This window comes from Lissotriton vulgaris, chromosome 9 (assembly GCF_964263255.1).
Source record: "Lissotriton vulgaris chromosome 9, aLisVul1.2, whole genome shotgun sequence".
NCBI lineage: Eukaryota > Metazoa > Chordata > Amphibia > Caudata > Salamandridae > Lissotriton > Lissotriton vulgaris.
In genome coordinates, this window is record NC_141697.1 from 320,270,025 (window position 1) to 320,282,721 (window position 12,697).

At 49.6% G+C, this 12,697-nt stretch overlaps 1 protein-coding gene across 4 annotated transcripts in view; it reads right to left on the reverse strand.

Annotated features, from left to right (window-relative positions):
- GALC (galactosylceramidase) overlaps nucleotides 1-12,136 on the reverse strand; it is a 250,366-nt gene extending 238,230 nt beyond the window's left edge. For 2 of the 4 annotated variants that reach the window (XM_086937605.1, XM_086937609.1), the window contains exon 1: nucleotides 11,920-12,115. In XM_086937605.1, the coding sequence (XP_086793731.1) occupies nucleotides 11,920-12,060 (141 nt within the window). In that variant the 5' untranslated portion in view covers nucleotides 12,061-12,115. Of the gene's footprint in view, nucleotides 1-11,919 lie in introns of all 4 variants that reach the window. The other 2 variants (XM_086937607.1, XM_086937608.1) reach the window with 2 other exon arrangements.
- Between the last annotated feature and the right edge of the window lie 561 nt (nucleotides 12,137-12,697).

The window sequence follows — 12,697 nt, forward strand, 5'->3', positions numbered from 1 at the left end:
TTTGAGCTAAATGCTATGTTACTGATACAGGCTAGAGACGACTGAGGGCATATCTTTGGACTCTGGACTCTGGCCACTGCTATGAAAACAAATCGCTGAGTATCCCCAGATCACGATTGATTTCAATGTACAGGTCTCCTAAAGGCATAATCTTTGGCATCACATGAAAGTCCCTCAGCTTGGACTCTAGACCTTTGATGTTACAAAACATTTTAAAAGGGTACTGACTCTGACAGGGGGATATTCAGATTGGTAGAACAAGTCACTTTTGAGTTAGCCAACAAACTATAGGTTTCATTTTAAAACACCTTCTATAGGAACGTCTGCATAATAATATTTGATAACAATCGAATCAATGGATGTGTAATTACTTCGGTCTTGGTAACAGGAATGTTCTTCCATGTTTTTGCCCTAAAGCTTGGTCTCCTATCAGTAATGTTAGGTTTTTGGTTACTCGAGGATTAAATATCTGGATTAAAGTTTTTGTGTATGAGAATGTGTGTAGAGGGAAGGGGTGGATAGGTTTTAGGTTTGGGTTATCACTTCCCTAAATTCTAGCAGTGGTCAATTTTGGTGTTTCTCACTATTTTGATCTAGATACAGGAGGGAACATTGTTCAATTGTGAAGCGAACCAAAGCAAGTTTTACAATATCTCATTCGAAATAAGCAGGAACACTAGCCTTGTTCCATAGCCTAAAATAATTCGTAATATCCAATTTAATTATAGAATAGTTCCCTGTACTGACCTTAGTCAGTGAATAACCGTGTTGATATGCATTTCTTTTGATTTCTGACTGTTGCTACAAATAGTGTGAACGCTCTCTAAAACCGTCATATTACAGAGGTATTGCCTTAAGCATGTACTGTTTATTAAGTACTCCTCTGGAGACATTTTGGAAGGAGACGATAGTTCAACTACAGACAAACAACTGTTTCCTGATAGAATAATGCCCTGATGGACGAAATGGAACGTACAAACCAGCACACTGGTCAATGTTTGAGAATTACAATAATGCGAAATGAAAACATGATTCTGAATAAATAAAGGCTAAAATTATCAGTGAATGGTGCGTAGAGATGCAGGAAGAAGGCTCCCTCTGCTACTGCACAAAAACATAACGAAATACTGACAATGGAACTCCGGGAGCTAGAAAAGGAACATTTAAGAGATTTAATAATCTCACAATGAGGCGCACTAGTGGGACTGAATGTGTATGAGGCACAAGGGAAAAGGAGCAAAGGTGAAAAATGTAAACAACTACCCAGCCCCTCATCGTCCAGATGTCCACAGAACCCGTTTCCACAACTCATTAACATTTAGAACTAGTACATAAGGTTAACACTTTAATAGACCCATGATAATAAGCGCCACTGACAAACCGCACGCTAGCATGCTGGTTTAGAGTGCTTAACGGAAGAGTTTCTCAATCGTCTGCCCAACAGCCACAATAACAGAAAACTCAAGGAAAAGGCTAATAAAGACCAACCTGAGAGTATTCCCAGAGGCCCCCCTTGCTGACCCATAACCTATTCTAAAAATAATTGCAGTACAATTCAAGCAAAACAGAGCTAAAAGTAAACATTACATAAGGCACTTTCAATAGCTAAAAGCCTAGAAATCCAAGGGGGCATGAACTAAACTTCAGAGCACTCAGAACTGAAGTTCAGAATTAACAACTACACCAAGAGAAGAATCCCAATTCAGGCCGTCTACAAAACATCCTGTCAGCCTGTGCATAAAAACCTCCACAAACTCAAATAGGCTAAGTAAAGCACTGGTACAACTAGACAACAGCAAACTACAAACCGTCCGTGGCACTCTAAAGGCCACCAAAACCCCACTCAGGCACCCTAGGGTCGACTGCACAACTGAAGCAACCATATCAGCATCAACTAGCTGTAACATATTTCTAAGATCAACGCTCCCGGACCTCCTCCCTGAAAAACAGACTTCAGACCTTAATCCAGCATCCCCAGGTGCTGCCCAATGCTACCGAGGCAACTATACCAAATCACAAGAAGTGATGAAATGTCTGCAACCTACTAGAAATGCTCCACTCAAGGGCAAGCCTCAAGTGTAAAAAACCAGGATGTGAGCAGCCCAACACACAAAGCTCGACACACATTTCAACAGTGGACATAACAGAAAAAAAGTCTAAATTGAGAGTGGAGCCAAAGTTCTGGCTGGATAATTTTCGTATTTCCCTTCATCTCACCAACTAGTACAGTACATCACACCCACGCCAAAAAAGATTTACAAGGACAATCAGAAAATAGTAAATATTAAGCAACGTTTAAGACAAGCATATCTTTGAATTGTGCAGACCCACAAACCTCCTTGAAAACCTCTTTAACGGCGCTCAAAACTAAAACAAGCTTCAAAAACTAGCTAGCCCTACAATGACGTCTAGCTCAGCTGAAATGAACCAGATGTAACCTGGTAAGCCAAAGCTGCCTTGAGAGCCAAAAGGTCCTACATCGCGAAGTCCATTAGTAAAGTCCCAATCAAACATTGGAGAATGTAAAAGTATACCAAGCGCTATATGTCACCTAAAAGCCAAACCCTGTGAATTCTGAACTGCATTACCAGACCAAACCGGCATTTTTCTAAAGTGCTAGAAGGCCATAATCACCATCATATCAAAACAATACAAAGTATTGATACAGTTAAAAAAATTGCCTCTCCCCATTCAATCTTAACAGAGATTTATTTATTCATTTTACTAAAATGTCTCAGTTCATCACTAGCATTAAGTGTTTGTACTCTTTGCACCGAGTATCTGACTCGTTAGTATGTGCAAACTTTATGACAACCATGCAGTGAATCAATTAACTCATGTGGTTTTGTGTCCTGCTTTCTTTTTCTTACTGGATAAATAATAAATATAATCTTCACATAACCAACTAACGAGTATTGCATAAGTATAAATGTTTATTTAGAAGGTTAAAATGGCACTGTGACATTCTTTTTTTGTCATGTCCTACTTAATCAGCAGTGATGAGTGATGTCAAATGTACATGATCACCTCTGGTGCTTTAGTTAGGAGCCTGAAATACCACTTGGGGTGTGGACGTGGTTTTGCATGAATAAAATATGTGTTTACTCAAGTCGGCATATGCGCTCGACTATTCTCCAAGACAATTCAATACTGTGTGGCACACCTTAATGCATGCCATGCCTGGACACCGGCCCAGACTGTAACAAAGCAACTGATCAGAGGAATGCTGGTTCCTAGTCCAACGTTTTTCACTAACTCTGTAGAATAAGACTTTTCATATGAAAATCAGTCTTGAGCCAACTTCTGTAGTAACAATCTAGCCCACGTGCCAAGGTCAGGCTCCTTCCAGAAGAGAACACAAGGAACCAAAGTCAATTTTGGCAAACTTGTGCATGATCAGAGATTAATATTAACTCCCATTGAACAGGAAGCATGAGAGCAACATCAGAGCATCCCGGTCATCGTTAGGGAGTCTGCAACAACAAATTGATCAACTGAATGGTGATCTTGGAACACTTTCCAGCCAATCATTTTTCACCTACTGCGCTACTCTAAACAGGGTCCTACTAAAAGCAAATCAGTCTTGTTCACGCTACTTTAGGAAAAGCCATGAACAACTGGTCAGGTCAGACGTCTTCAGATGGAAACACATGCAACCCCAGGCCGGCTTCACCCTGGGCTTTATTAGTGAGGTGCAGCTTGTGTTTTATGGCGCAATCAGCAGGGGAGCCACATCTGCAAGCAAGGGTGAGTCATCTGCAGTGTTGTTGAAGGCATCTGCGGATTCTTCTACCCAGGGGGGTCCTTGATGTGGCTTATAATTCAGAACTGTAAGTTCACTGCATTGTCAAAAGTTTCTAATTTCCATTATTGTTAAAAATATAACAAAAAGCTCCCAAGTTTGGACTGCGAGTGATCCATTAGTTTCAACTAGATCAGGATGCTCACCAGTGAAATTTGTCCCAGTTCTGAAGATAATCAATCAATCAATCAATCAATCAATCAATCAGGGCTTGGTTAACAAGACTACTCACCCGTAAGGGTCTCAAGGCACGGGGGGGGGGGGGGGGGGGGGGGGGGTTAGCAGGTTCCAGTTCATCAAGGGGGGGGTCTGTCGAAGAGCCAGGTTTTGAGGTTTCCTGCAAAGATGAGGAGCGTTGTTGTCTGTCTGAGGTGGAGCAGAAGGGCGTTCCAGGTTTTGGCGGAGAGAAAGGAGGAAGAGCAGCCTCCCGATCTGGTCTTTCTGGTGCAGGGGGCCACGGCGTAGGAGAGCTGGGCTGATCGTAGGGTCCTCTGGGGCGCGTAGAATTTGTTCAGGTATGCTGGTCCGGTGTCATGGAGGGCCTTGTGGGCATGGGTGAGCATCGTGAAGGTAACTCTAGCTTCGATGGGAGCCAGTGGAGTGTGCGTAGGTGCTGGGAGATGTGCCAGTGTCTAGACAGGTCAAGGACCAGTCTTGCGGCGGCATTCTGGATGTTCTGTAGCTTGCGGATGTGGTTTTTTTTATTCCGGCAAGAGTGTGTTTCCGTAGTTGAATATGCTGGTGATCAGGGCGTGAGTGACGCTCTTTCTGTGTTCGAGGGGGAGCCATTTGTAGGTCTTACGTAGGGGATGGAGGGTGTGGGAGCAGAAAGACGAGACGGAGTTGATCTGGCAGTCCATTTTGAGCTCGGAGTCCAGGATGATTCCCAGATTGCGTGTGTGGTCCGTGGGGGTGGGCGGGCTTCCGAGAGCGGGGGCCACCAAGTGTCGTTCCAGGCGTCTGGGTTTGGGCCCATGATGAGTACTTCCGTTTTGTTGGTATTTAGTTGTAGGCAGCTGTTTTTCATCCATTTGGCGACTGCTTCCATGCCTTCTCAAAAGTTGTGTCTGGCGGTATTGGGTTTGTTGGATAGGGAGAGGATGAGTTTGGTGTCGTCTGCATATGACACAATGTTGAGTCCGTAGGTTCTGACTATGGGGGCGAGCAGAGCCATGTAGATGTTGAAGAGCGTAGGGCTGAGGGAGGACCCCTGGAGACTCAGCAGGTGGTTGGTGTAGGGTCCGAGAGGAAAGGTGGGAGTCTGACCCTTTGCATTCTGCTAGAGAGGAAGGAGCGGATCCAGTCGAGGGCCTTGTCTTGGATCCCTGCATCGTGGAGTCTGCGTATTAGGGTGCAGTGATGAACGCCGCTGAGAAGTCGAGGAGGAGGAGGGATGCTGTTTCTCCTTTGTCCTGTAGGGTGCGGATGTCGTCTGTTGCAGCGAGGAGGGAGGTTTCCGTACTGGTTTTTTTTCTGAAGCCGGAATGGGAGGAGTCGAGGATGTTGTGCTCTCCGATGAATGTGGCAAGTTCGCTGTTGATGGCTTTCTCAATGACTTTCGCTGGGAACGGGAGCAGGGAGATGGGTCGGTGGGGTCCGCCGAGGGTTTCTTCAGGAAGGGGTTGATCTTGGCAAGTTTTCAGTTGTCTGGGAACGAGGCGGTTGCCAGGGAGCGGTTGATGGTGTGGCAGAGTATGGGTGCGATGGTGTCGGCGGCTCTGTTGAAAATGTGGTGGGGGCAGGGGTTCATGGGGGCCCCGGAGTGGATTTACTTCATCGTCTTCAGGCTGACTTCGGTGGAGAGGGCTTTCCAGTTGTCGATCGCTGGCTCCAGGGTGTCGGGTGGTAGGTGAGGGTTCAGGTTGTTGGTTGTCGTCGAAGTTGTAGTAGATGCTCTTGATTTTGTGGTGGGAAAAGGTACTGAGTTTGTCGCAGAGGTCTTGTGAGGGAGGGATGTCGGTGGACTCGCTGGTGGGTTGGACGAACTCCTTGATGATGTTGAAGAGCTCTTTGCTGTTGTGTGTGTGAGTGGAGATTCGATCTTCAAAACACTTTTTTCCGTGTTTTTCTGATGAGTTGGTGGTGGGTGTTGGTGGCGGCTCTGAAGTTGTTGTGGACTTCTGTGGATTTGGTGTTCCTCCAGGCCTTTACGAGGTGGCGGCAAGTACGTCTGAACTCTCGAAGTTCAGTGGTAAACCATCTGGCTTTCTTGATGTGGGTGCTGTTTTTCTTGAGGGTGGCTATAGTGGTGGCGCTGTGGGTGATCCATCTGTGCAGGGTTCGGGCTGCGGTGTTGAGGTTGTTTATTCCGCGATGTTTGGGGTGGAGTTGCTGAGTGATTAGGTTAGCTGGTAGTCAGTGATTCTGGTCCAGTTTCTTCGTAGGAGCAGTTGCTGGTGTCTGTGGATGGTGGGTGTTCAGAAGGTGAAGTGGACGCATCGATGGTCAGTCCATGGGAGTTCGGTGGTATGGCTGAAGGTGGTGGAGTTTACTGTTGTGAAGAGGGGGTCGAGGGTGTGTCCTGCCTAGTGTGTGGGTTCGGTCACGATCTGGCGGAGTTCAATGTTGAGGAAGTTGTCTAGGAGGGATGTGGTGCTGGGTCCAGTTGGTTGTCGAGGTGGAAGTTGAGGTCTCCCAGTAGGGTGTAGTTGGTGGACACGATGGCTTGCTGGGAGATGATGTCCGTGATGAAGTTGGCTAAAAGTTCGTAGGGTCCATAGGGTCGGTAGATGAGGGTTCCGCAGAGGGGAGTGGTAGGACTGGCCAGTATCTTGGAGTGAAGGTGTTCCATCAAGTCTGTGGGCTCGTAGGGAAGTGTGCTCAGGCAGAGGGTGGATTTGTGGACGATGACGATTCCTCCTCCCGGGAGGGTGGGGCGGTCCTTCCTGGACATCCTGTATCCTTGGGGAATGGCGATGGCGATGTCCGGTCCCGAGGTGGTATTGGTCCATGTTTCGGTAAAGAACGCTACGTCCGGGGTGGTGCTGTCGAGGAGGTCCCAGATTTCGGTGGCATGTTTGAGAAGGGATCAGACGTTGAGGAGGATGCATTGCAGGGTCTTTGGTTCGGTTGTGTTCTTGCATGCGGGTCTGTGGTCTTGGCGGTGATCCAGGTGTGCCAGCAGCAGTGACAGCTGCGCTGAAGAGTCCGTGGGTGATGCTAGCTTGCAGTTGTTGTTGCGTCCTAGGTTGAGAGTGTGGAGTGCCGCTGGGTCGTAGCGTTGGCGTTGCGGAGGTCCAGGGTTCCTGGCGCTGGTCGGGTTGCATATGGGCGCAGACTGGCTTGCCTTTGGCATGCCCCCTGCGCGAGGCACGCAGCGTCCGCCATTAAGTAGGGGTCGAGGATGGCTGGGCAGCAGGGAGGGGAGCTGGATTGGGCCGGTTGAGTTGGTCGTGCTGGGGGAGGGGCTGCAGGGGCAGCAGTGGCAGCAGTGGCAGGGGAAAATGGGCAGAAAAAGGCAAAAAGAGAGGAAAGAGTGGGAATAAGGCAGTGAAAGTGCAAGAGAAGTGCAGGAAAGACACAGAAGGAGTGTGAAAGATTAAATCAGTGAAAAACGAGTGAAAACGTAGGAAAGACACAGAAGGGAGTGACAGGGGAAGATTGAGATCAGTGAAAAACGAGTGAAAACAGAGTGAGGACACAGAAGGAGAGTAAAAGGAGGAGACTGAGATCTGTGAAAAATGAGTGAAAACAGAGAAAGAGCGGAGTGAGAGAAAGGAAACAAGGGTCCACTGAACCACCATGGATGAGGTGTAGGTAAAACCTGCGGGTGGAGGAGTGCCTCGAACAGCAACCCTCAAGAGTGCAGGGGCTCGGGCGAAGTCCTCACTTGATGGTGGAGCTTAAAGGGAGGGAGAGCAATTTCACCGACAATGAGTCAGTGGTCTTGCTCGCCTGTCCCCGCAGCGGGCCATTAAGTAGGGGTCTGGGAGGGCTGGACAGCTGGGAGGCGGGAGCGAGAGGGGAACTGGATTGGGCCAGTCACGTTTGTCATGCTGGGGGGGAGGGGCAGCAGGGGAAACGGGCAGAAAAAGGCAAAAAGAGAGGAAAGAGTGGAAATGAGGAAGTGAAAAGTGCAAGAAAAGTGGAGGAAAGACACAGAAGGAGAGTGAGAGTGGGAGATTAAATCGAGTTGAAACGGAGGAAAGACAGAGGGGGAGTGAAAGGGGGGAGATTGAAATCAGTGAAAAACAGGCGAAAACAAAGGAAGGGCACAGAAGGAGAGTAAAAGGGGGAGATTGAGATCAGTGAAAAACTAGTGAAAATGGAGAGAAAGAGCGGAGCGAGAGAAAGGAGACAGAGGTCCACTGGACCACCAGGGATGAGGCGCAGGTAAAACCTGCGGGTGGAGGACAGCCTCAAACACCAACCCTCGAGTGTGCAGGGGCCTCACTTGATGGTGGAGCTGCGAGGGAGGGAGACTAATTTCACTGACAATGAGTCAGTGGTCTTGCTCAAGTGAACTACTTAAGGACATTAGTTCTGACACCTACATGAGTTTTTATTGTGTGTAATCCACTTTGTAATGGTCAGCTGACAGTATGCAGGCTTCTCCTTTATCTAGGCCAGAGCTTTCCAAACTGTGCGTCCCGACGCAGTACTGTGTCGCCTGCAAATAGTGGGTGTGTCGCGGGATGACACCAGTATCAAGGGCACTTAGCACATAACTATTGCTAATTAAGAGGCATTCCTCTGAAAGAGTGTCTCGGAGTATGCCGCAGCAACGCGGACTCTGAGACACTCTGCTCTATTGGGGCTGGACGATTCACAACAAAGCCTCATTAACAAGTGAATAGTCTTTTAAAGACCTGCGAAGTACTCGGGCACGGCTGTGTGTGTGTCTGGGAAGCTGGGGTGAGGTGACAGAGGGTGACAGGCACAGGGAGGAAGACAGAGAGAGGGGGGAGACAGAGAGAGGGGGGAGACAGAGAGAGGGGGGAGACAGAGAGAGGGGGGAGACAGAGAGAGGGGGGAGACAGAGAGAGGGGGGAGACAGAGAGAGGGGGGAGACAGAGAGGGGGGGAGACAGAGAGGGGGGGAGACAGAGAGGGGGGGAGACAGAGAGGGGGGGGAGACAGAGAGAGGGGGGAGACAGAGAGAGGGGGGGAGACAGAGAGAGGGGGGAGACAGAGAGAGGGGGGAGACAGAGAGAGGGGGGAGACAGAGAGAGGGGGGAGACAGAGAGAGGGGGGAGACAGAGAGAGGGGGGAGACAGAGAGAGGGGGGAGACAGAGAGAGGGGGAGACAGAGAGAGAGGGGGACACAGATGGAGGGAGACAGATGGAGGGGGTAGATGGAGGGAGACAGAGGGAGGGAGACAAACAGGCAGAGGGAGACAAACAGGCAGAGGGAGACAAACAGGCAGAGGGAGACAAACAGACAGACAGAGAGAGGGAGACAAACAGACAGACAGAGAGAGGGAGACAAACAGACAGACAGAGAGAGGGAGACAAACAGACAGACAGAGGGAGGGAGACAGAGGGAGGGAGACAGAGGGAGGGAGACAGAGGGAGGGAGACAGAGAGAGGGAGGGAGACAGAGAGAGGGAGGGAGACAGAGAGAGGGAGGGAGACAGAGAGAGGGAGGGAGAGAGAGGGAGGGAGACAGAGGGAGGGAGACAGAGGGAGGGAGACAGAGGGAGGGAGACAGAGGGAGGGAGACAGAGGGAGGGAGACAGAGGGAGGGAGACAGAGGGAGGGAGACAGAGGGAGGGAGACAGAGGGAGGGAGACAGAGGGAGGAAGACAGAGGGAGACCGAGACAGACAGGGACAGACAGACAAGTAGAGACAGGGATAGGGGCAGACAGACGGAGGGGCAGACAGACGGAGAGGGAGACAGAGGGAGAGAGAGAGAGGGAGGGAGACAGAAGGTGACAGAGGGAGAGGGAGGGAGACAGAGGGACAGAGAGAGAGGGAGACAGAGGGGGACAGAGAGAGAGGGAGACAGAGGGAGACAGAGAGAGAGGGAGAGAGAGGGAGACAGAGGAGGGAGGCGAAGGGAGACAGTCGAGGGGAGACAGGGAATGAGAGGGAGACAGACAGATGGAGGGAGACAGAGAGAGAGGGGGAGACAGAGAGAGAGAGGGAGGGAGACAGAGAGAGAGAGGGAGGGAGACAGAGAGAGAGAGGGAGGGAGACAGAGAGAGAGAGGGAGGGAGACAGAGAGAGAGAGGGGGAGGGAGGCAGAGGGAGACAGTCAGGGGGAGACAGAGGGAAGGAGAGTCATACAGAGGGAGGGAGACAGACGGAGGGAGACAGACGGAGGGAGACAGACGGAGGGAGACAGAGGGAGGGAGACAGAGGGAGGGAGACAGAGGGAGGGAGACAGACGGAGGGGAGGGAGAGGGAGGGCGACAGAGGGACGGAAACAGAGGGCGACAGAGGGAGGGCGACAGAGGGAGGGCGACAGAGGGAGGAGGGCGACAGAGGGAGGAGGGCGACAGAGGGAGGAGGGCGACAGAGGGAGGAGGGCGACAGAGGAAGGAGGGCGACAGAGGAAGGAGGGCGACAGAGGAAGGAGGGCGACAGAGGAAGGAGGGCGACAGAGGAAGGAGGGCGACAGAGGAAGGAGGGCGACAGAGGAAGGAGGGCGACAGAGGAAGGAGGGCGACAGAGGAAGGAGGGCGACAGAGGAAGGAGGGCGACAGAGGAAGGAGGGCGACAGAGGAAGGAGGGCGACAGAGGAAGGAGGGCGACAGAGGAGGGAGGGCGACAGAGGAGGGAGGGCGACAGAGGAGGGAGGGCGACAGAGGGAGGAGGGCGACAGAGGGAGGAGGGCGACAGAGGGAGGGCGACCGAGAAAGCAAGACCGAGGGAGCGAGACAGACAGAGGAAGGTAGACAGACTGAGGGAGACAGACGGAGACAGACAGATGGAGAGAGACAGACGGAGACAGACAGATGGAGAGAGAGAGAGGGAGAGAGAGAGACAGATGGAGACAGACAGAGGGAGAGAGTGAGACAGAGAGACATAGGGAGGGAGACATACAGAGATAGAGACAGACAGGGACAGACAGAGACAAATAGAGGCAGAGACGGGGCAGACAGACAGACAGATAAAGACGGAGAGGAAGACAGGGACAGACAGATAGTGACAGGGACAGACAGAGGCAGAGACTGAGAGAGACAGAGAAGGAGGGAGAGGGAGGGAGACAGAGAGAGGGAGACAGAGAGAGGGGGACAGAGAGAGGGGGACAGAGAGAGGGGGGTAGGGAGGGAGGCGGGTAGGGAGGGAGGCAGAGGGAGACAGTAAGGGGGAGAGAGGCATAGGCATGACTTCACCTATCATCTATGAAATAAAAGTATTGATGTTCACTGGATGACCAGTTATGTTCCGAATGCATTGACGTACAAGATATGCGCATGCCTGGAACATATTAATGACAGATGCTATCGTGAAAGTGTATGTACCAACTTGTAAAATATAATAAACTGTGGCCGCTCTCACACCAAAAAAAGTCTCGGTGTCCATTATGTGGAAGATAAAAGGGGGAAAGGTGTGAGGGCCCGAAGTAAGCTTGCAGAGCTCGTGGGAGGGGTGGACAGGTGCACCACAAAATGAGTATCCTATAACAATCGAAGGATATATCTATGTATTTATTTTTTTAATCTTACACTTAAATAAAACTGTGTTTATTACCTATTGGTCTATAGTCTGCATGACTGCAATTGAATTAATGATTGTATGACAACACGTCTAACAGTTTAAAACATCTCACCAACTAAACCAACCACATGGAAACCGGTACTACTCTGAATAATCTGCATGAAAAACATCACGAGCTGCATGACAGTATATGGATTCAGTTTAACTGTGTGTGTCAAATTAAACCATAACAATGGGCTCCACTAAGTAGTGAACTACTCGTTAACAAAACGCTTCAAAGTCTCGTTAGAGGTAGTAAGCGCTATATCAACACAAAACTGTTCACTACAAAAAACAGTCGACAACGTCCTTTTTGTAGGAGGATTTATAACAATCATACTTTAAGGTATGCGACTCATTCAAGTTATTCATCTCTTAGTCATTATAACGTTTGCAGTTTCCTAGAGGAGGCGTCAGTTTATATAAATATTGCCACAATGGAGAATTATCTGAATGTTGTTTAGTGCACTCACCCCTCCGCCGCTCAGGCCCCCGATCCCGTCGAACTCCCGACCTAACCCTCCACGATCATCCAATACATAGAAAGCAGCACCGACGCTCAGAAGTAAGCTTGAGAGCAGGAGGGGTACTAAGAGAACCGGAGAGACAGCCATGAGCACAGCCTGACAGAGCAGTTCGGCTGACTATGTCACATGACATGCCATGAGCTTGCTTTTCAAGCCTCGGTTTGGCCTACATTTCCTAGTCCTTTGAATTTCTCGGAAACAGATAAAGGACTGCAACGTAGCAGACACATAGACTGTGCAACACCACATTCCAATAAAGAACTAGAGCGCTGACCAAGAAACATTATTCGCTACCCCCATCCGCCATTCTTTTGAACAAAGAAGCTTCAAAATCTTACACCTTCTTTCACTACAAATACGCTGTCCAGAGCCGGACTAGGCTGCACTGCAAAAATGCTTTCGCTCTCCATCCGTACATCTATTCTCTCTCTTACGCTCTCTCGCGCTCTCTTTTCTTATCTCTCTCCCACCCTTCTCCCTCTCTGGTGGCCTTCTCGGTATCTTCCCCCCTCCTTCTATTGTTTCTCTCTGAAGCCTCCTCGTGCCTGCTACAACATTTTAATGCCGTGTGTTTGACACTATGATTGATACTTTATCACAAGCTTTACAGAAAAGTTGTGGCCATGTAATTAAATACATTGCGACCTTTTCTGCAATGTATTGGCCATTACATTACTTTAAAATAGCTGTTTATATATATATAAAGGTTAGTGACCTACTTCCC